This window comes from Staurois parvus, unplaced genomic scaffold, assembly GCF_062004578.1.
Source record: "Staurois parvus isolate SC_StPar_1 unplaced genomic scaffold, SC_StPar_1.0 ptg000117l, whole genome shotgun sequence".
NCBI lineage: Eukaryota > Metazoa > Chordata > Amphibia > Anura > Ranidae > Staurois > Staurois parvus.
The window spans coordinates 858,053-880,714 of NW_028317913.1; the positions used below are offsets into that span (position 1 = coordinate 858,053).

A 22,662-nucleotide genomic window follows, 5' to 3' on the forward strand; every position below is an offset into this window, starting at 1 on the left:
AGTGCTCTAGAAACCCAAATCCTTCCCTCAAACACCAGGTCTTTAGCCATGCATTGAGTTCTCTAATCTCTCCCTGTCTTTCCTAAGTTGCACATGGCACAGGTAATATTTAAGAGAATCTCACCTTGGAGGTCCTTCCCTTCAACTTGCACCCTAGTTCTTTAAATTGACCTTCACCTTCCATGTATTCTGTCATTGATTCCAACATGGACCAAGACAGCTGGGTCATGCTCAGCCCCTCTCACTAAATTATCAACCCGGTCCACCACATGCAGAACCCTGGTACCAGGGAGACGGCAAACCATTCGGTTGAGGCAATCCTGGCAACAAATTATTCTATTAGTCCTTCTGATTATAGAATCCCTTAATACTACCAACTGTCTAGGCCTTAGTGATAGCAGTGACATCCAGGGCTGCCACCCCTGAGCTTGCCACTCCCACATCTTCACCCAACTTGGTTAATCTGTTTGGGTGCACAAACCCAGGGCCAGCCTTCTATTTTTTGTGAGCCCCTACCACTCACTCTCGTTACAGTAACCCATCTTCCTACCTGATAATCCTGAGTAGCCCCTTCACCCTGCACGTCAATCCCATTAGCTACCTGCTCAGAGAGCAGAAGACCCCTTTCAAGGTTGTCGGTTCTGCCGTGTTGCAACTTGCTCCTCCAGATTTCTAATGCGAGTTTCCAGAAGGGCAACCTGCTCACATCTGTCGCAGCGGTATCCATCCTGGAGCTGTTGCTCCATGGTTGCATACATGCGGCACACTGTGCACTGCACAGAACCTTCAACCCTGCTAGCACTAATATCCCAGTTACAATATTAATAGGAAATATCAGTTGGCACTTACAGCTTTGTAGACTCCTGTTATAATCTCCTGTTTTCAACTCTGGTTTTTTAACTCCACTTATCAAATGTCCACTCAGTCAAAGGTCCAGCTAGCAAAATACAGGCAAGCTCAGAGTGAGCTCTACAGCAAGTTATATAGTACCTGTAGCACCTGTGACCAATTAACCCCTCCCTTTAATTAGCAGGCTGAAGGAAAGCAAGGAAAGGAAGAAGAAAAAATGCTATTTAAAAAGTGACAGAAAAAGTGTTTTAAAAAAGTAAAAGCTTTTAGCAAGACCCAAATAAGAAAATAAAACAACTATGAGCACCAGCAGTCAAAAGTAAAGCTTTTTCACTCTCCACTCAAATTCCCCACTCTTTTTAGCTATCAGCCAGCAAAAAATCTTTGTTTATGTGCAGAATTACTAGAAATTTAATCTCCTGCTCATGTAACTGGTGTTTTGCTTTTCCTAGCAGATTACTAAGACTGACCATGTGATTACTCTAGGCAGACATTCCCTATGAGCACTCCTACATCTTTCAGTTTAGAAAGATAGGTTAATGGCAGTTCCCAGTATCTATAAAGCAGAAGTAGGTACAGTGGGGAAAATAATTATTTGATTCCCTGCAGATTTTGTAAGTTTGCCCATTTACAAAGAAATTAAGGGTCTATAATTTTTATCATAGGTGTATTTTAAATGATAGAGACAGAATATCAACTAAAATAAAAAAAAAACATATGATACAAATGTCATAAATTGAGTTGCAGTTCAGTGAGTAAAATAAGTATTTGATCCTCTACCAACCAACAATAATTCTGGCTCCCACAGACTGGCTATGTGCTCATGGGGTACATAGATTAGTCCTGTCAATTTAGGAAGGTGCTCCTAACGACAACTCGTTATGTACATAAAAGACACCTGTCCACAGAATCTCCTTTTTGGGCACCACTATGGGCAAGACCAAAGAGCTGTCACAGGACATCAAGGACAAGATTGTAGACCTGCATAAGTCTGGAATAGGCTACAATACCATCAGCAAGAAGCTTGGTGAGAAGGAGACAACTGTTGGAGCGAATATTCACAAATCGAAGAAATATAAAAAAAACATCAATCGCCCCTTGGTCTGGAGCTCCATGCAAGATTTCACCTCATGGGGTAAAGATGATTATGAAAAAAGTGAGTATCAGCTCAGAACTACACGAAAGGAGCTTGTGAATGATCTCAAAGCAGTTGGGACCACAGTAACTAAACAAACCATTAGTAACACAATACGCTGGCATTGATTGAAATTATGCAGTGCCCGTAAGGTCCCCCTCATAAAGAAGGCACATGTACAGGCCCGTCTGATGTTTACCAATGAACATCTAAATGATTCAGAGAAGGATTGGGAGAAAGTGATGTGGCCAGATGAGAACAAAATTGAGCTCTTTGGCATTACCTTGACTCGCTGTGTATGGAGGAAGAAAAATGCAGACTATGACCCTAAGAACACCATATCTACAGTCAAGCACAGAGGTGGAAACATTATGCTTTGGGGCTGTCTCTCTGCAAAAGGTACAGGCAGACTTTACTGCATTGAGGGGCCAATGGACGGGGCCATGTATTGTAAAATCTTGGATAACAACCTTCTTTCCTCAGCCAGAACACTGAAGATAGGTCGTGGATGGGTCTTCCAGCATGACAATGACCCAAAAATATCACCAAGGCAACAAAGGAGTGGCTCAAGAAGAACCACATTAAGGTCAAGAAGTGGCCTAGTCAGTCTCCAGACCTTAATCCTATAGAAAATGTATGGTGGGAGCTAAAACTTCGAGTTGCCAAGCAACAGCCAAGAAACCTTAAGGATTTAGATGTGGAAAGAAGAGTGGACCAAAATCCCTCCTGAGATGTGTGCAAACCTGGTAACCAACTACAAAAAACATCTTACCTCTGTGCTTGGCAATAAGGGTTTCTCCACCAAGTACTAAGTCATGTTTTGCTTGGGGGATCAAATAATTATTTTACTCACTGAACTGCATCTCAATTTCTAACATATGTATCATGTTTTTTTCTGGAGTTTTGGTTGATATTCTGTCTCTATCATTTAAAATACACCTATGATAAAAAATTATAGACCTTTCATTTCTTTGTAAGAGGGCAACCTTATAAAATCTGCAGGGGGTCAAATAATTATTTTTTCTACAGTACGTATGTACAATGAAGCCTACTAAAATCCATAAACTCGCCATTAATGATACAATCTGTCTGTACCCTTTTATTTCAGTCAATTTGTCTACAATGAGGCAGGCTCTTGCACTATATAGTTGTTAATTAGATTTAATGGAAATTGCACAGTCAGATTGTAACACGTGTGGTGAGCTTTATGTTGTAAAGTATATACGTGATTTGGGGATTATTTTTTTCTTTTTGGAAGTTAAAGTTCACATTAAATTAAAAGTAATGCAGTTTTTATGTGAACAGCATTGCAATGCTTGTCATACACAATACTCAGGACTTTGATTACTGCAATATCAGACTTTCATCACTTTTCAGACACTCTTGATATGACAGAAGATAATGAACAGACAGAAAGGCCATACACTAGACTATAAATGCTGATTAACCACACATACATTTTAAAATGAGCTTTTTTGGTTTTTGACTACCATATGTGTGGATAGATTCAGTTCTACTGCCAGCTCTCCCCAGCAATATGTATGTAGTGTTACATTTGTAATGTAATTTCACGCTAACTAAAATGATGGTGCTCCACTGTGTGACTTTAGACTAGCAAGAATTTATCAGCTTTTCTCGTTACAACAGGAATCCCTTTTGGGTGAAAACTATTGATTTGAAGGTTAAATAAATTCATCTCACTAGGCCCAAGTGTAATTTAAAGTAAGTTGGCCTTGGGAATTTTTCTGACATTTGTAACATGTGTTCTTTACTGGAGTTTTTAATCAAGAAAATAACATAAGAACTCCTGGGATTTTTTTATGACTGTAGATCATTATTAATTATAGGATTTCTTAATAGGTTATGCCATGTCAATTCCTCGTGGCATGGTTAAGTGACGTTTAAATTAGCAGACTACAGGCTACATGGTAAAAATTATGAGGTATACTTAGTCATTTGCATTTTTCCATAGGCTGTGACTGTAATAACCTCCAGGAGCATGCATCAAATCAGCTCAGTTTATTCTGACAGTAAATGTAAAATACTAGTTCATGTACAGAATTGCCTGGGAAATCTATATAACCTGACTGAAAAAAAAACTGGCTTTATGCTGTGTAGGGAAAGAAAATGAAAACAAAAAATGCTCAGTGATTAGTATCAACATAGAGGGTTCGGACATTCAGAGACACAAAGGGATTTTTTCTATGAGTTACATTCAAAATATAAGGGAAAAGCAAGCAATTCTGTTGCCTATATCAGCAGATCTCAAACAGTAAAGCATGCCATGTCTTTAAACGAGGCAAAAAGGTCCACTGACTTTAGGCAATCGAGTCCCTTCAGAGACACTAGCTGCTTCCCATCCATCATTGCTGTGTCAGCATATTGCTTAGGCCCTTCTGAAATTCCCTCGTGCATTTGCTTAATTGCATGGGTGAAGCGGCCTAAAAGCAACTTAAAGAGTGGAGCTCACTTGTCACCCAAGCAATATGTCAGAGAAAAAGTCTCTCTTTAAAAATTGTGCAAGACAGACATGCATGTGCAGTTAGGACTAGTGTTGCTTCAACTAAATTACAGAGGTATTTTCATTTTTGTGCAGAAAGTGAATAAACTGGGAAGAAAGTGACATGGACACAGTGAACAGACGGTGGGCATCATAGGAAGAAATGGTTTTGACAGTGTGGGCAAAAAGTTGAAAAACTGGTTATTATTGGTACCAATCACAGGGCAGAAAGTGGAAAAAGTGGATATGACGAATACTATATGGCTAAACGTTTGTCAACACGTGACAATCACACTATAGGAGTTTGTTGAACATTCCCCTTCATGGGCATAAATAACAGCCTCGACTTTTCTGGGAAGACTTTCCACAAAAATTTGGAGTTTCCAATGTATCCCAACATTAAAGTAGTATTAAAGGTTCGGCTTTCTTAACAAAGAAAAAATAACATACTTATCTGCTCTGTGCAATGCATGAAGGTAAAAACCTTCAGCCTTTACAACCACTTTAAAGATCAGGGCTCTATGCAGATGAATTTGGTCACCTCATGCTTAGCCCATCAAACCCAGTCTTTATGGACCTGGCTTTGTGCAAAAGGGCACAGTCCTACTGGAACTGAAAAGTGTCTTCTGCAAATTGTTGCCACAAGACTGGAAGCACACAATTGTTCAAAATTTCTTTGTATGTTGTAACAGTACGCTTTACTGGAAACATGGAAATTAGAGAAAGTAAGCAGCAGAGACAGAAATACAGTGGAAGGTGTACGAAAGGAACAGAAGGTGGTGGGGACAAAGATAGCTAAAGAGTAGTGGTGCACCAAAATAAAAATTCTGGTGCTGAAACGGATATCGAAAATTCAGAATGCATGTAGCCGAAAACCGAACTGAAACCAAAATGTCTGAGTATGTGGGGGTGGGGAGGCTCCAAATTTTTTTTTTTTCTACTTTCATGTATATTTTTATTTTTTTTTTTCTTCACTATAGCTCATAGAATTAGCTGTCACTTTCCCGGAAGCTAAAGTAAACTTTGTTTCTATTATCTTGTTAAAGAAATTAAAAGGAAACATTGTTTCTTTTAACTTGGGGAAATAAACTAAAAGGGAACTTTGTTTCTTTTAGCTAGGGGGAAAGTGACAGCTGATTCTCTGAGCTATAGTGAGAAAAAAAAAAGCCGGTAATTACATTTAAAAACTGGCATTGACATATAGTAACAGCCAGTCACTGTATACACTGCTCCTCTCCTGTCTTTCTCTGATGCCCCCCCTCATATCTGCAGCAAACACTCCCCTGTATAGGCACCTGTATCGGCTACATTTTTCCTATTGCCAGAGTGCCGATAGGGCTATTTTCAGCCGATATGTTTCGGTGGCCGAAATTTCAGTGCATCCCTACTAAAGAGTGAACATAACAAGCAGAGAGGTAGTAAATGAGAGTCAAATAGTGGATCAAGACAAAAAGAGGTGCTTAAAGTGCAGGGAACAAGGGCAGACGTTGCTTATAGGAATAGGAAAAGTATCTGAAAAGAACTCCACTGAGCTATATTTCCGTATCATCTGCTCACATAGCACAATCCCAGTGCAATTAAAAATATACACCTTATCTATGAATAAAACACGGTGGCCTATTGATAAGAACGATACAAACGAAATCCAGTTTGTAACTTCTAAGTTCAGCACTTGATTTATCACAAGTCATATTCAACCTTATAAGGAGCATTTAAATCTTACCAATCCCTGTGATGAAACAATTCCACTATACTTAGTATGACACTTGACACTTCTGGCTTTTTATTATGCTAAGGCAGGCACTACTTGCCATAATGATCATTATTTTCAGCATAGAACATCACTCTTCCACTATGATGCAGTTGGATGTTTAACTAGAGGTACCCTTAAGATAGCATATCAACAGCAAAACAAAGAATGTTTCAAAATTTGATAACATTGAAATTAATATTTTATATTAATAATTGTAAGAACATACGCATTTTTACACAACCTAAAGTTAGATTGGTATGTACAAATTATCAGTTTGCCACCAACTCAATTTTTTTTTCATTTCTCTGTATTCAAAGTAAAACTGTTATATGTGAAGTCAGGGATCGCCAGGTGGTTTTTGAAGCTTATCTCTGTTAATTCTTTTTTTCCCTAGAAACGAACCAATAACCCCCCGCATTTATAACATTGCAGCAGTACAGAAAAAGTATTGATTCAAAAAAAAAAAAAAGGAAAAAAAGAAGAAGCTTTTTAAATAGCATTAATTCTTACCAACTCCAGCGTTTATTGATTCTGCATCTATTTCCTTAGCCTTTTTCTCCGCCACTTTAGCTAGCGCCAATTCACCCTTATCTAGTGCAAGGTAATGGATGTCCTTTGGAAATAAAGCAAAATAAAAGATTAATCTAAAATGAATCTTGGACACACAACAAAGAAGAATTTCAAAGAAAGGGAATCTTTTATTGCCCAGATCACAGAACATAGACAGGGCTGATGAACCCACTGTTACGTTTTAATTTACTCAATTTTCATTCTTCCTCCATGCAAATGTATCATCTTACGAGCACCTTATCTCGAGCCAGGCAATCAAACACATTTCAGGAAGTAAAAAGCATATATTTTACTCGCCAGCTTATGCGGAAATTTCTGACCAACCTATGCCTTTGAAAAGTCAACTGCTGAAAACGGTAATTTTTGACAAAAGGACCTTTGAATATACATATATCCAAAATATGCTGTTTCAGTGACTTTTAACTGTACACCTATAATGGCTTCTCTACAGAACATGCACTTTATTCATTGATGTCATTTTGTTTTAACAAAATTTTTTAGTTAATTGAAATATGCAAAAGTTGTAATGGAGAAGAAGTGATTTTGAAGCAGAACATTGGGACATATATTCATCAATCAGGGCATATTTTGAGGGACTTATTTATTAAAAAGTTACAAACCAGAGTTATAAGATTGGTCTTTGGAAACATTGGCATTCAAAAATAATTTACTATACTTTACAGAATCATCACTGATTACAAAATGACTTACAGAATATGCCAAGTAAGAGTTGGCATATTTGTCAAACCTTGACATACCTGTCATTAGTCAGGGAAAGAACTTAATTGTATATTGAAGTGTATATTGCTACTGAATACAAAACTCCATTAGGTGCAATAGGCGTAAACAACAGGAAAACCTTTCCTAAGCCGCTTTGTCAACACTTGCATAGTGTTAGCAGTGACCTTAAGACATGTTACAGTCGTTTCTAAAAAAAATTTAAACTCAGCAGCTACAAATACTGTAGCTGCTGACTTTAATAAACATACACTTACCAGTCCAGGAATCCAGGAGGAAGGGGCTAGGAGCACCGATGGGGGACCCGAGAAGAGGAGGATTGGGGCTTCTCTGTGCAAAACCACTGCACATAGCATGTAAGTATGGCATGTTTGTTATTTTAAAAAAATGCATATATCCAGAAAAACAATATCAGAGAGTTAATACACATAATCTGGGGGATGACCCCTGAAGGTTAAAAGTACATTCCCTGCTGGTAAGCACTGAGAGGTGGTTTGCATACATTGGAGACTGGTTACTGGGAATTTAAAGCACATACTGCAGGGATCTGGTCACTGATTTAATGCTGATAGACTGAAAACTAGTCCCTGTGGGTCACATACACTAAGTGTGGAGACTGCTCATTGAGGGGTTAATGCAATGCAAAGGAGTGTTAAACCCAAAACCAAAAATGTAACATATTGCAGCTTACCAAACATTGGGCTGCATTAGTTTTCTTTTTTTAGGCTTTTTTCCCCCTGTTTTTACCTGTTGATTTGCTCAGCAGCACTCCTCCTGTATTAGGGGACCTAAACCCTGGATGAAAGAGCAACAGAGACACCTTCGAACAGGAGCATTGCTAATCTGGGGGGGGGGGGGGGCAGGGTGGTCAATTGGACTAGCAGATTTAGATTTTAGATATTTCAGGTACTTATATAGCACTGTTAATTTACGCAGTGCTTTACATATATATTGTACATTCAAATCAGTCCCTAACCCTCAAGGGACATAAAATCTAAGGTCCCTAGCTTTCATTCATACATACTAGGGCCAATTTAGACAGGAGCCAATTCACCTACCAGCATTCTTCGGACAGTGGGAGGAAACCAGAGTACCCGGAGGAAACCCATGCAGGCACAGGGAGAACATGCAAACTCCGGGCAGGAGGTGCTGTGGCTGGGAATTGAACCAACGACCGTAGTAATGCCAGGCGGAAGTGCTAACAATTTAGACACTGTGCTGCCCTACGGACAGACTAGCAGATTTAGATACACTAAACAAACTGAAACCAAACTCAAGCTTAGGCAGCCATAAAAGATTCATTTATTTTTTTGTTTAACCAGCAGGTTGAATGAAAAAAAAAATGTCCCAATTCCCCAATCCACACATTCCTGCTGTCTCTTTGTATTCTGACAGCGGGGAGACTTGCCTGTCATCAGAATACAATGGTCAATCCTGCTGGCTATAGCGGGCAATGCTGATCAAGTGGAAATTTTACAAAAGGGCGGTTGTACAGAAGTTTAACAACAGATCGACTTCTGTTCAACCACCCTGCCCATACAGCTTGTTCTGATGAAAAACAACAGACTTACTGGCAGGATAACTAGGTGAAAACAAAGGAAAGAAAGCCTAAAAAAGAAAACTAATGGAGCCACCACATGTAAGAATTGGTAAACTGTATTATAATAAATGTTTGCTTTTGGGTTAATATTGCTTTAATGCTAATGTGAAAACTAGCTAGTGAGCTCTGTGTACTGAAAGATCTATCTGCTGTCATTGATGCTGCAAAGTGAATACAGGGGAAAGTCCAATATGTGTGCAAGCGGAGGGATCTCAATGGTACAGCATGCTCTGCTAAATTCAATACTAGAAGCATAATCCTGCTTCAAATCTATATATGATGTAATATATTATATTATAATATGACAAGGGTATTGCAGTGTTCATTGTATGAGCTGCAGCAACAAATATGACACAGCTATATTATTGGAGTTGAGGAATGGGTTGGATACAGTTGCACCAATTAAGAGTTCATATTACAGCATATAACAATCCATATCCATTTCACAACTGTTTACAATACCAGTAGCTACAGCAATAGACAGGATACAAACAAACATATTACAGGAACTATCTTGGGCCACAATACTTGTAAAGTCATGTTACTCTCTTGCTACTGGTAAGGTCCCTTCTCTTCTTTCTGATCATCAAACTTACTGTAGCTGAGAACAAGAATAACTGAATTAAAGTGCTTCACCAGGTTGTTAAAACTATTATATTTATCTAACAATTTAAATTAATTACTACAGAAAATACAGATTTCCCAGTCTGTTTGTACAATCTATAGTCTGATGTTCAACAAGAAGCTGCACAGCACATATTGCATCTCACAACTATATAATGCACACATGTATTGCAGGAATGAAATTATGAATCAATTAAAGTGTGAGTAAATGTACAACAGTTCAGTATGAAAGGAAGGTGACAAGACAATCAGGAAGTCTGACCACATACTGTCAAATGAATACCAGGCATGCCAAGGTGGTTACCATCTGTATAAAAATAAGTTGCATGTTATAAGAAGGAAAAAAGGCTGTATGACACGGCGCTCACCTTGTAAATGATAAACGTCACAGTGATTTGTTCCCAAAAAAAAAAAAGATAAACAGAATAGAATGTCAGGGAACCAACAGAATTTCAGGCTTTTTCCCCTTTATTTTCCCCTGGTGATCTGACCAGTAACACACCTCCTGTTTTTAGAGTGCCACCACTCTGGATGAAGGCGCACAGGGGACAGATTTGGACAGCAGCATTGCCAGTCTAGGGAGAGTTGAGTGTAAGAAGTACTAGCAGTTTTAAATATAGTAACAAATTTAAGCTGAACTCCAGCAAATACTTTATAATCTGTTACAGCAAACATTTTTTTTCTTTTGGGATAAAGGTCTTAAATAAGTAAAAGACAATAATTTTAAGCACCCCTTCAAGTGTTAAATGGTCTGGCCCTCAATCTATCTAAATGTTAAACAAAAACAAAATGCAGCACAATGTTTATTTTTAACCTACACTTGACACAAGTGAACTGACACAAAGGAATTAATGGAATTTCAGCTTTTTATGCAATTTCAAGCAGTAAAATGGATGTGTCTGATTGCAGCAAAAGGAAAATGGTGAAAAGGTCCTCATGCAGCACATTATGATAATTGCAATATGTCTGGCATAAAATATCTAGAAGGAGAATCTATAATTCTTATCTACTACCCCCATTCCAAAAAAGTTGAAATGCTGTTTAAAAATCGACATAAAAATAGAATGCAATGAATTGCAAATCTCATAAACCTATATGTTTACACTGAGAAAATTTACTAATTTAAGAAAAAATAGGGTAATTTTGAAATTAATGCAGAAACACATCACAAAAAAGATGGGATAGGGCAACAAAAAGCTGGCAAAGTACAACCCCAATTCCAACAAACTTGGGACAGGTCCATGTTCACCCTGGTGTAGCATCCCCTCTTCTTTTAACAACGCTCTGCAAACATCTGAGAACTGAGGAGACCAGTTTCTGTAGTTTGGGAGGAGGAATGTTGTCCCATTCTTTCCTGAGCATATGCTGCTCTAAACCCTGGACATATCTTTCAGCATTGATGGTGCCTTTCTAGATGTGAAAGCAGCCCATTCCATACACACTAATGCACCCCCATACTATCAGAGATGCAGGCTTTTGAACTGAAAATAACAAGCCGGAAGGCCACTCTCCTCTTTAGTACGGAGTATGCGGCGCCCGTGGTTGCCAAAAAGAATGTCAAATTTTAATTTATTTGACCACAGAAAGGTTTTCTAGATCATGCTCAAATATGGCATCTTCTTTGCATGATAGAGCTTTAATTTTCATTTTTGGATGTAATGGCGGTCTTTTGGAATTATTCCTGAACCCATGCAGAATCATGTGTTTTTAATGCAGTGTCATCTAAAGATCAGGGGCATCCAATACTGTGTTTTGGCCTTGTTTCTTGCACACATATTTAATGTCTTTGCAATTTTACGTTGAGCAACATAATTCTGAAATTGTTTGATAATTTTTAGAGGCAGCTTTTCACTGATTGGTGAACCTCTGGTCATCTTTACTTCTGAGACACTGATTCTTCTTCTTGCAAAATTTTCTTCCACCTCTTACTTGTTAGCCATTAACTTTAACAGTTTTTTGTTGCCCTGACCCAACTTTTTTGAAACATGCTGTTGCCAACAATTTCAAAATTACCTTTTTTTTTTCTTAGAATGGTACATTTTGTCAGTTTAAACATTTGACATATTTTCTATTGTGAATAAAATATGGGTTTATAGGATTTGCAATTCATTGCATTATGTTTTTATGCAGATTTTACACAGCGTTCCAACTTTTTTGGAATTGGGGTTTTAATGCTACAAAATAGTAAAATATGTGAAATGTAAAGGCTTATCAAACATTAACTCAGGTGAACATAATATTAAAGGTGCAATATTTATAGCCAGTGAACATCACAGTCTTCCTTTAGAAAAAAACATGGATATATATATATATATATATATATATATATATATATATATATATATATATATATATTGTGGGAACTCGCTTCAACTGGTAGAGCTTTTCTTGTTTAAGCACACAGCAACTCGCTTCTTTAAGGGCTTTTTTGCCCACTTTTATTTAAAGAACGTTCAAATAACACAAATGCTTCCCACACAGGGGTATCCACCATCAAGAAATACCAACAAAGATTCAGCCTCCTGGCTTGTACACAGTTTTAACTCTGTCTCCTGCAGAGTCTTCCCAAATTATGGCCACTAGCACACAGCTAGTCTGGCTTTCACCTGACTCCAAGGCAGAGACCTCCCGTCTGCCAGGCTGGAGCCCTCCTGACTCCGTCTGCCGGGGTGGAGCCCAGAACCATGGTTAGGCCTCTACAAAAAGCCCTGCACACACCTGTGCAATCAGTGTGCTGGGGGTTCTCAAAACACGGACCCCGGATTGGAGATTTCATCCCTCCCAGATCTCTTTGAAATCTCCAGGCTCCAGATCCCAAAACAAACTTAATGAACAAATGAGGAAACTGAAAAGCCAGTTTCCTCTGCAATCCATCAACTCTCTGGAGCCCCTCAACCTGCCTGGTTGAGAATCCAGGGTTTTCAGCTTTATTTTGGCCGTGGCAGGACACCGCACTGCCACATATCCCCCCCCCTTTGTTTTGACCCCGTAGGGGGCGGAACACACAAACCTAAAACCCTTGCTTTAGACCTTCTGTGCGGGCTATCACCTGTAAAGGTGCAATCCTGGCTGACTTCATTTTCATCAAGGGGAGACACTACTCCCTGCCCCAAGAGGTGACTTCCCCTGTCTCCCCTTACTTGGGCTCTACGACATCCCCGTGCCTTTTTACGAGTGCGCTTCCAAAAGCGCGGTCTTTCTAATTTTCTTAAGACTATGCTAGTCCTTTTACCACTAGGGGGTTTACAAGTCTCAGTACCCTTTGTAACCTGGGGTTGACTCCTAAGCTTTAAATGCCTGGTACCTGTAATATTACAACTTGCTCCCTCAAATTCCTCTAGACCATCCCTTTTTGCTTCATTTAATTTTACAGGGGATATACTTTTAAACCCTTTAGTAACAGACATGGGCTCTTTTATTGTGGTATCAAACTCTTTTAACATCCCCTTGTTAAGCTTTGGGCTATTTCCCTTAGACCTTTCATTCTTATAACTTGGGCGTTTACTGGACCTTTGGAAAACTTTTCCAGAGTGACCTTCCTGAACATGTAGGGGGCCTATTACTATACTCTTAACCTCTGTTGTGTCTGTTAAGCACTCATTACCTTTTCCAGGATGACCAGCTACCATGTCAACTTGACCACCAGGTCTACCATTCTTTTTGTTATCACACATAGTAATCAGACAATCCAAATTCATCAACACATTTCCCTTTTTATCATTAGCCAAAATACTCTTGTCAGAACCCAGTTCACTAGTAGTTGGCAGGGCAGTTTCTGGAGAGGAATTACACACAGCGGAGTGGGCATCTCCCATGGAAACATCACTATCCACCGACTTCACTGTCACAAAAGACTCTGCCAGCAACTGTCCTGATGCCAAACCATCCTTACATAATTCTGCATTTGGGTAGATGACCCCAACCCCATCACATATACATGTGTCTTCCGGCACTTCTGCCCAAACCTCTGTCCTGTCCAACAGTACTCTGGTGTGCCTCTCATACAGATTACTGCTATGAAGCAACCCAGCCATGCACTGAAAGACAATTTTCACCATTACCAACAAGGATGGTATCACAGAATTCCTATATTGATCATCTTTGTTTTGTATAGCCTGTAATACCAAGCTCCAATTAGTGGGACTCCACTGTACCAGCTCTCCCGAACATGGAAGAGACAGCAAGGTATACACCGGCTGTACACTCCAGAAGGCTAACATTTCCTTCAGCAGGTCTGTTATAAAAAGACAGCCTGATTCCACACATAAGATCTTCCTGGAGACATGGAGACACTCATTTACTGATGCCTCAGAGGTGGTGCTTCTTAAAGAGGCTTCCTCTCGGCTGGAGGTACCCAATACAATAACCTGGGGCTCTCCCAGAGCGTAACCAGGTGTGGGATTCACCCAAATACTCTGAGGCTCGGTGTCAATGAGCTCTTCCATGGCTTCTCTATGGATATCAGTTTGGTATACCACACCATTAACTCCTTTATGGGCTGTGGGCAAAACTTCTGCTGAGCGTTTATCCTTAACGGTGCCTTTTACCAGCAGTGGGTCAATTTTGGCAGCAACAGGTGCGCCCTGGACTAATAGCTGCTCCACAGTCCCTCTATTCAGCACAGCAGAAACCATGTCCACCCCATTGTTACCCACAGAGGCATCTTTTATTAATGCCAACAAGCTTGTTGCCCATCTGTCCCAGTCCATCGTCCCTGTGATCCCATCAGAGGTACTACGCAGTTCCACTCCAGTCGCTGAAGGAGACACAGAGGGACAGAGTGGCTCTGTATCAGACCCATTACCTATATCTTCATTATCCATATCACACTGGAAGACTCCTTTTCTAGGCACAGCAGGTTGCAATTTCCTACTCTCACCACTGTGACCTAGTGGCGTGTCATTCACTACAAAAACTTTAGCATTAGTGGATTGCATTAACCCATCATCATGAATACGTTCATACCTTTTAGATTCACCATTGCCACAGTGAAATAACAAATTCTCATCACTCAATTCAGATACACTCTGGTCCACCAGAGCAACATCATAGTTATCCTGGGTTACCTTACCCATTGTTGCTAGGGGAGATAACACATCCTGCTTAGTGGTCACCCCTACTACATTTAATTCAGCATTCTCTTCAGAGGACATTGGTGCAACCCCAATATCAGTACTCTCCACATTGACATTTTTAACCGTTGCCTCCCCACTAAAAGCATTATACAGAGGCAAGTCTTTCTCACAATCACCAGCAGTGGGTTTCCCAACTGGGAGTATCCCAAATTTATAGCAGAGAGTCTCAAAGTCAGTCTCAATCAGTGCATTAGTATCTCTCACATTTTTCTCAAAAGTACCAGTCTTACCCACCACTTCAACAGGCTTCACCTTCTTCACTTGAGTGCGTGGTATCTGGATCCTTTCGGTCATCTCCTCTGCTGGGCTTTGGCCAGCCAGTTCATCCATGCAGCTATAGGATGATACTGTGGCAGGCACTTCTGACTCCTTGGCACCCCCTGCAGGCACAACAGGTACTTCACTGTTGCTAGAGGTGGCTGCCAACATTTTTAAACATGAATCTGGGCTTGCAGATGAAGACTTTTGCCCAGTAACACCCTCATCAGTGGTATTCCATAATCTGGGGCAGGTAAAGATACCATGCCCAAACTGACCACATTCCAGGCAGGGTATGGTTCCACCGATAACCTTCTTGGGATAAGGAACCACATCTCCCTTGTAGCCCCTTCTCCTGGTTGGCAGGCTTTCTCCTGTTGCTATGGGAGATGGCACTCTCCCAGCTGAACTTTGTGGGTTCCTCCAGATGTGCTGAACTCTCATCTCTGCGTTGCCACAATCCTCTGTAGACGACACTTCTCTCACAGGGTACGCAGGCCTGAAGTCACAGGTGTTGCTATGGGCAACCACATTCTTCTGAAATTTTTGGGCAGCCTGCTGCTCCTTCCTGGAACTACAAGCAGGCTTCCCAATTGCATACCCAGACCTTTGTCTGGTTCTGTCACCTTGTACTGGAAGCTGGGATAAAGGGCACTTGGAGACAGTGTGCCCCCATTCACTGCACCGCAAACAGCGCTCTTGCAGCAGTATCTTGGCCGGACTTCCAACACTGCATCCTCTTTCAAGTATAGGATTCTGCACCAAGAAAGCGGATTTCCTTTCACCAGCATTGCCAGGGGCAACAGCATGCACTTCCCCTTTAACTGGGTTCACTGCTGCCAGAAGGCGCTGACCCCACTCTACAGCAGACTCAAAAACTGGGGAATCTTCCCGCCTTAGAATAATGTCCTTTCTTTTTGCATGCCTCATACTTGCAGTCACTCTACAACAATTTTGCACAGTCCAGCAACACAATGGAGCACTGTCTCTTTAAGGCAAGTTCCTTTTCTCTTGCAGGATCTCCTCACCTGCACACACAGATAGTGCAGAGTCATGCACCAAACACAGTTCAACACATGAACTTACTTCATTGCTGGGACCTCTAGTTCTGCCCGCATCCTCCACCATATGTGGGAACTCGCTACAACTGGTAGAGCTTTTCTTGTTTAAGCACACAGCAACTCGCTTCTTTAAGGGCTTTTTTGCCCACTTTTATTTAAAGAAAGTTCAAATAACACAAATGCTTCCCACGCAGGGGTATCCACCATCAAGAAATACCAACAAAGATTCAGCCTCCTGGCTTGTACACAGTTTTAACTCTGTCTCCTGCAGAGTCTTCCCAAATTATGGCCACTAGCACACAGCTAGTCTGGCTTTCACCTGACTCCAAGGCAGAGACCTCCCGTCTGCCAGGCTGGAGCCCTCCTGACTCCGTCTGCCGGGGTGGAGCCCAGAACCATGGTTAGGCCTCTACAAAAAGCCCTGCACACACCTGTGCAATCAGTGTGCTGGGGGTTCTCAAAACACGGACCCCGGATTGGAGATTTCATCCCTCCCAGATCTCTTTGAAATCTCCAGGCTCCAGATCCCAAAACAAACTTAATGAACAAATGAGGAAACTGAAAAGCCAGTTTCCTCTGCAATCCATCAACTCTCTGGAGCCCCTCAACCTGCCTGGTTGAGAATCCAGGGTTTTCAGCTTTATTTTGGCCGTGGCAGGACACCGCACTGCCACAATATATATATATTGTGGGAACTCACATCAAGTGGTAGAGCTTTTTAAAGCACAGAGCAACTCGCTTTCTTTTTATTTAAAGGAAAAGTTCCATAAATCCAAAGCAAACAATTTCCCTCACAGGGGTTTTCAGCAAGTCATTCTTCTAAAACCGACTTTTAGCTTCTTGGCTTATACAAACAATCCTCCTCTGGCCTTCCACTTCAGGCTTATGTCTGTCTCCTGCAGTCTCTTTTCCAAATGGCTGTTTCGCACACAGCTACTCTGGCTTCCACCTCTCCTAGGTGAAGCCCTCCTGACTCCAAGGCAGTGACCTCCTGTCTGCTGGGGTGGAGCCCAGAACCCTGGTCCTGACTCTAGAAGAGAGCCATGCACACCTGACCAATCAGTCTCCTGGCCATTCCCAAAACCTGGTCCCAGGATTGGAGATTTCATCCTTCCCAAATCACTTTTTTCACTTTCCAAAATCTCCAGACTCCAGGTCCCAAAATGGACTTTACAAAGACATGAGGAAAGTGAAAAGCCACTTTCCTCTGCATCACACAAGTACCCTGGAGCCCCTCAACCTGCCTTGTTGAGAATCCCGGGTAAAATATGGTTTTTATATCGTGACAGATCGCCACACTGTCACAATATATATATATATATATATATATATACAGTTGTGTTCAAAATAATAGCAGTGTGTTGAGAAAAGTGAATAAAGCTCAAAATACTTCTAATAGCTTTTATTTCCATACACACAAATGTATTGGGAACACTACACATTCTATTCCAAATCAAAACACGAAGAAAAATATATCAAATTTGTGTTGTTCCTCTAAAAAAATTGAAGAAAAGTGAATATTAGACTGTTCAAAAAAATAGCAGTGTTTGTATTCTTCTTTATAAACTCAAACATTCACTATATAAACTGTTTCTGAGAACTGCTGTACATCTGTGTTGCATGGAGTCACCCAACTTCTGGCACCTGTGAACAGGTATTCCAGCCCAGGATGATTGGACTACATTCCACAGTTCTTCTCTATTTCTTGGTTTTGCCTCAGAAACTGCATTTTTGATGTCACCCCACAAGTTTTCTATTGGATTAAGATCCGGGGATTGGGCTGGCCACTCCATAACGTCAATCTTGTTGGTCTGGAACCAAGATGTTGCACGTTTACTGGTGTGTTTGGGGTCGTTGTCTTGTTGGAACACCCATTTCAAGGGCATTTCCTCTTCAGCATAAGGCAGCATGACCTCTTCAAGTATTCTGATGTATTCAAACTGATCGATGATCCCTGGTATGCGATAAATAGGCCCAACACCGTAGTATGAGAAACATCCCCATATCATGATGTTTGCGCAACCATGCTTCACTGTCTTCACAGTGTACTGTGGCTTGAATTCAGTGTTTGGGGATCGTCTGACAAACTGTCTCCGGCCACTAGACCCAAAAAGAACAATCTTACTTTCATCAGTAAACAAAATGTTGCGCCATTTCTCTTTAGGCCAGTCAATGTGCTCTTTGGCAAATTGTAACCTCTTCAGCACGTCTTTTTTTCAACAGTGGGACTTTGCGGGGGCTTCTTGCAGATAGCTTGGCTTCACATAGGCGTCTTGTACTTGTAACAGTACTCACAGGTAACTTTAGACCTTCTTTGATCTTCCTGGAGCTGATTGTTGGCTGAGTCCTTGCCATTTTGGCTATTCTTCTATCCATTCGAATGGTAGTTTTTAGCTTTCTGCCACGTCTTTCAGGTTTTGGTTGCCATTTTAAAGCATTTGCTATCATTTTAGCTGAGCAGCCTATAATTTTCTGCACTTCTTTATATGTTTTCCCCTCTCCAATCAACTTTTTAATCAAGGTAAGCTGTTCTTCTGTACAATGTCTGGAACAACCCATTTCCTCAGAATTTCAGAGAGAAATGCACTGTAACCAGCATGTACAACATTTGCTGCCTTCCTTCCTTAAATAAGGGCAATAATTGCCACCTGTTTTTCAAAGAATGAATGACCTCACTAATAGAACTCCACACTGCTATTATTTTGAACATGCCCCTTTCAATTAGTGATTCAATTACACAGAATCAGCAGCATGCATGTCATGACTGTTGGGTCTCTTGGATTTCTATTACTCTACTACACCTGCTAGTAAATTATTTGCCATGTAGAAATATCATTTCTACCAAAAACAGTGATTGATCAGGTTAGTGATGTCTGACTGCTATTATTTTGAACACAACTGTATATATATATATATATATATATATATTTTTTTTTCTAATTTATATATATATATATATATATATATATATATATATATATATTGCCTTTGCACAGATAGCACTTTGAGAAAGTAAGCATGAAATATGACAGTTTAGAAGAAAGTGTAAACACTGCCAAAAGTTCAGACAATTCCAGTTTCAAATACACTAAATATATGCTGAAAACACAATGTATCGAGTGATTAAAGTGAGCAATGAAGAGCACTTCGGCAGTTACTGCTTTAAAAAAGAAAATATCAGATTGGTTCTCATTGTGTTTCTAACATACAATTGGTGAGCAATTTTCAAGCCCTTGAAAGCAAAGGTTCTTAGTTAAACTTAACTAATAATTTAAACTGCCAGATCAATCCAGCGGGTCAAGTGACTTTAAAGGATAAACATTATTAGCGTCCACTGTTAATAACTCCATTAAAACTATAACGTGTTCATTATGTAAAAGAGGAAAGCAAACACATTCCTGAAGAGGTTTTGTAATGATTTAGAGTCTATTGTTATTCAGAAGCCTGTACAGTTGGCTGCATAACAGCAACATGCTGTGTGCAAAGGAGAGGCACTGTTGGCCAATCCATTCAACCTTGCTAGGACATTATGCAGTGGGGTTCTCTGAAACAAGAGCCCCATGTGGGTCTTTCTCCACATGGCTTTAAAGAAATGGTTAATTTGACTTTGTAGCTAATTTGGTGGGTGGGACAAAGAGGGGAAGAAATGTAAAACTTCTAGAGGTCCATGTTGGAACATTATTCTTCTAAAAAGTACCAGCATAAGTCTACAGAAAGTGACTCTTCAATAGTATTAAACAGACACCTCGGAACATTTTTAAATGCCTAACAGCTGGGGACACTAAATTTGTTGACTGTAAAGTGTACCAGCTGTTTCTATGGAAAAATGCTGTAGAGGAAACCAGTATTTAGGAGAACATGGTCTAATAACACATTTGGGAACACAGGCAATACATGGAAACCATTGTTAAAACCTGAAACTAAATTTAAATGCTGTCTTCATTGAAACTTAAACTAAATTTAACTGTAAAGTTGACTGTAAGGGGTACCAGTTGTTTCGATAGAACAGTGTTGCGGATTAAAACACATTTAGGAAAACACAGTTTATTAACTCATTTGGGAACAAATACCTAGATTTTACCTTCATTAAAACCTGAAATTTAATTTACTGTTAATGCTACCTTCATTGAAACCTAAACTAAATTTAACCGCTTCCCGACCGCCCTATAACAGAAATACTGCTACAGGGCGGCACGGGTGCGCAAAATCATGTATATATACACGATTTCGCATGTCCGGGTAGGGGGCGCATAGTTTAATTAGAAAAAAGATATATTTGATATTATACAAGTACATAAAGGAATGGATTATATATTTATTACAATATTAATTAATAAAGGCTTTTACAGTGTTCATGGAGTAACATGTTTATTAATACCACTTATGTGACTGAAACAATCTGAAAGAACTATCTGTGTTGTCTTGACGACCTAATCAACTTTCACTTACTCATCCACCCTAGAAACATGAAAGGAAGATGTGGATTTCACAAGAATCATGTTTTCTACTGTTGTTCCTCCACACAGATGTGGGTTTCTGAAAAGTTCAAAATAAATGTGAAACTGGATTCTGCCATAGGTGACTACTGAAATATTAATGAGGACCAGTACTGTACTATGAAAGTTGTGCACAAAAAAAGGAAGCAGAGGGCAAATGACTAATCACAGTATTGTCTGTAGGTTTTCTACAACAAATATTTTCCCCATTAGCCTCCTTTTACTCGAATTCATTTTTCTTCCGTTTTTGCGTAAAAAAAAGAAAAAAAGAAAAATGTGTGACCATGTAAACCTATGAAACTCTACACACTGATCCATTGTGGGTCCACTGCCTTTTTCTTAAATTCTGCTTGCTGTATTTTTGGTCCAAGTTCGGTGCAGTTAAAAAATGCACCAAAAATGCACCACCCCATTAAGAGAAATGGAAAGCGCAGCAAAAACACATCCACAAATGCACCCACGTTGCATTTTGGTGTGGTTTTTGAGTTACATGTCCTGTAAAAAAGCGCATCGCAAACCCAGAAAAAATGCATATACATTTTTGCTACTGATCAGTGTGAAAGTAGCTTTACTGACTTACCCTGCCTTGTTTCCCACCATGGGATTGATTTACTAGATGCAAAAATGCTTTTTTTTACTGCAAGGCAATGAGGGAATAGAGAATTTAGGGTAAGGAATGATGTGAATCTTTGTTGACTTTCACCAATCACACCCATGTACAAGAAAAATAAATAAATAAATATATATACTATATTGCCAAAAGTATTGGGATGCCTGCCTTTACATGCACACGAACTTTAATGGCATGGGAATGGTGTTCTATCGGGTTGAGGTTAGGACTCTGTGCAGGCCAGTCATATTCCTCCACCCCACACTCCTTCATCTATGTCTTTATGGACCTTTCTTTGTGCACTGATGCGCAGTCATGTTGGAACAGGAAGGGGCCATCCCCAAACTATTCCCACAAAGTTGGGAGCATGAAATTGTCTAAAATGTCTTGGTATGCTGACACCAAAGAGTTCCCTGCACTGGAACTAAGGGGCCAAGCCCAACTCCTGAAAAACAACCCCACACCATAATCCCTCCTCCAGCAAACTTTACACTTGGCACAATGCAGTCATGCAAGTACCGTTCTCCTGGCAACCACCAAACCCAGACACGACCAGGGGCGGACTGACCATTTGGAAATTCGGGCACTGCCTGAGGGCCCGGGGTCAGTAAGGGGCCCCATGAGATGCCCCTGGTACCGTTTTCATAGGCTTTTTTGAGTTTGGGCAAGGACACAGGGGCCCCATGATCCCCTATTGCCTGGGGGCCTCATGAGTTGTCAGTCCATTCCTGGACACGACCACTGGATTTCCAGACAGAAAAGCGTAATTCATCATTCCAGAGAACATGTCTCCACTGCTCTACACTCCAGTGGTGGCATGCTTTACACCAGTGCATCCAACGCTTTGCATTGCACTCGGTGATATAAGGCTTGGATGCAGCTGTTCGGCCATGGAAACCCATTCCATGAAGCTCTCTACACACTTTTTTTTTACTAATCTGAAGGCCACATGAAGTTTGGAGGAATTTAGCTATTGACTCTGCAGACAGTTGGCGACTTATGTGCTCTTTAGCATGCACTGACCCCGCTCTGTCATCTTATGTGGCCTACCACTTCGTGAATGTGTTGCTGTTGTTCCCAGTTGCTTCCACTTTTTTATAATACCACTAACAGATGACTGTTGAATATATAGTAGCAAGAAAATTTCACGGATGGACTTGCACAGGTGGCAACCTATCACAGTACCACGCATGAATTCACTGAGCTCCTGAGAGCGACCTATTCTGTCAGATATCTTTGTAGAAGCAGTCTGCATGCCTAGGTGCTTGATTTTATACACTTGTGGCCATGGAGGTGATTGGAACACCTAAATTTGATGGTTTGGAGGGGTGTC

At 40.4% G+C, this 22,662-nt stretch overlaps 1 protein-coding gene across 4 annotated transcripts in view; it reads right to left on the bottom strand.

The window, feature by feature from the left end:
• The window catches only part of WDPCP (WD repeat containing planar cell polarity effector), a 470,287-nt gene that overhangs the window by 158,865 nt on the left and 288,760 nt on the right, over nt 1–22,662 (bottom strand). For all 4 annotated transcript variants that reach the window (XM_089671996.1, XM_089671995.1, XM_089671997.1 and 1 more), the window contains one exon: nt 6,748–6,850. In XM_089671996.1, the coding sequence (XP_089528122.1) occupies nt 6,748–6,850 (103 nt within the window). The remainder of the gene's footprint in view (nt 1–6,747; nt 6,851–22,662) is intronic.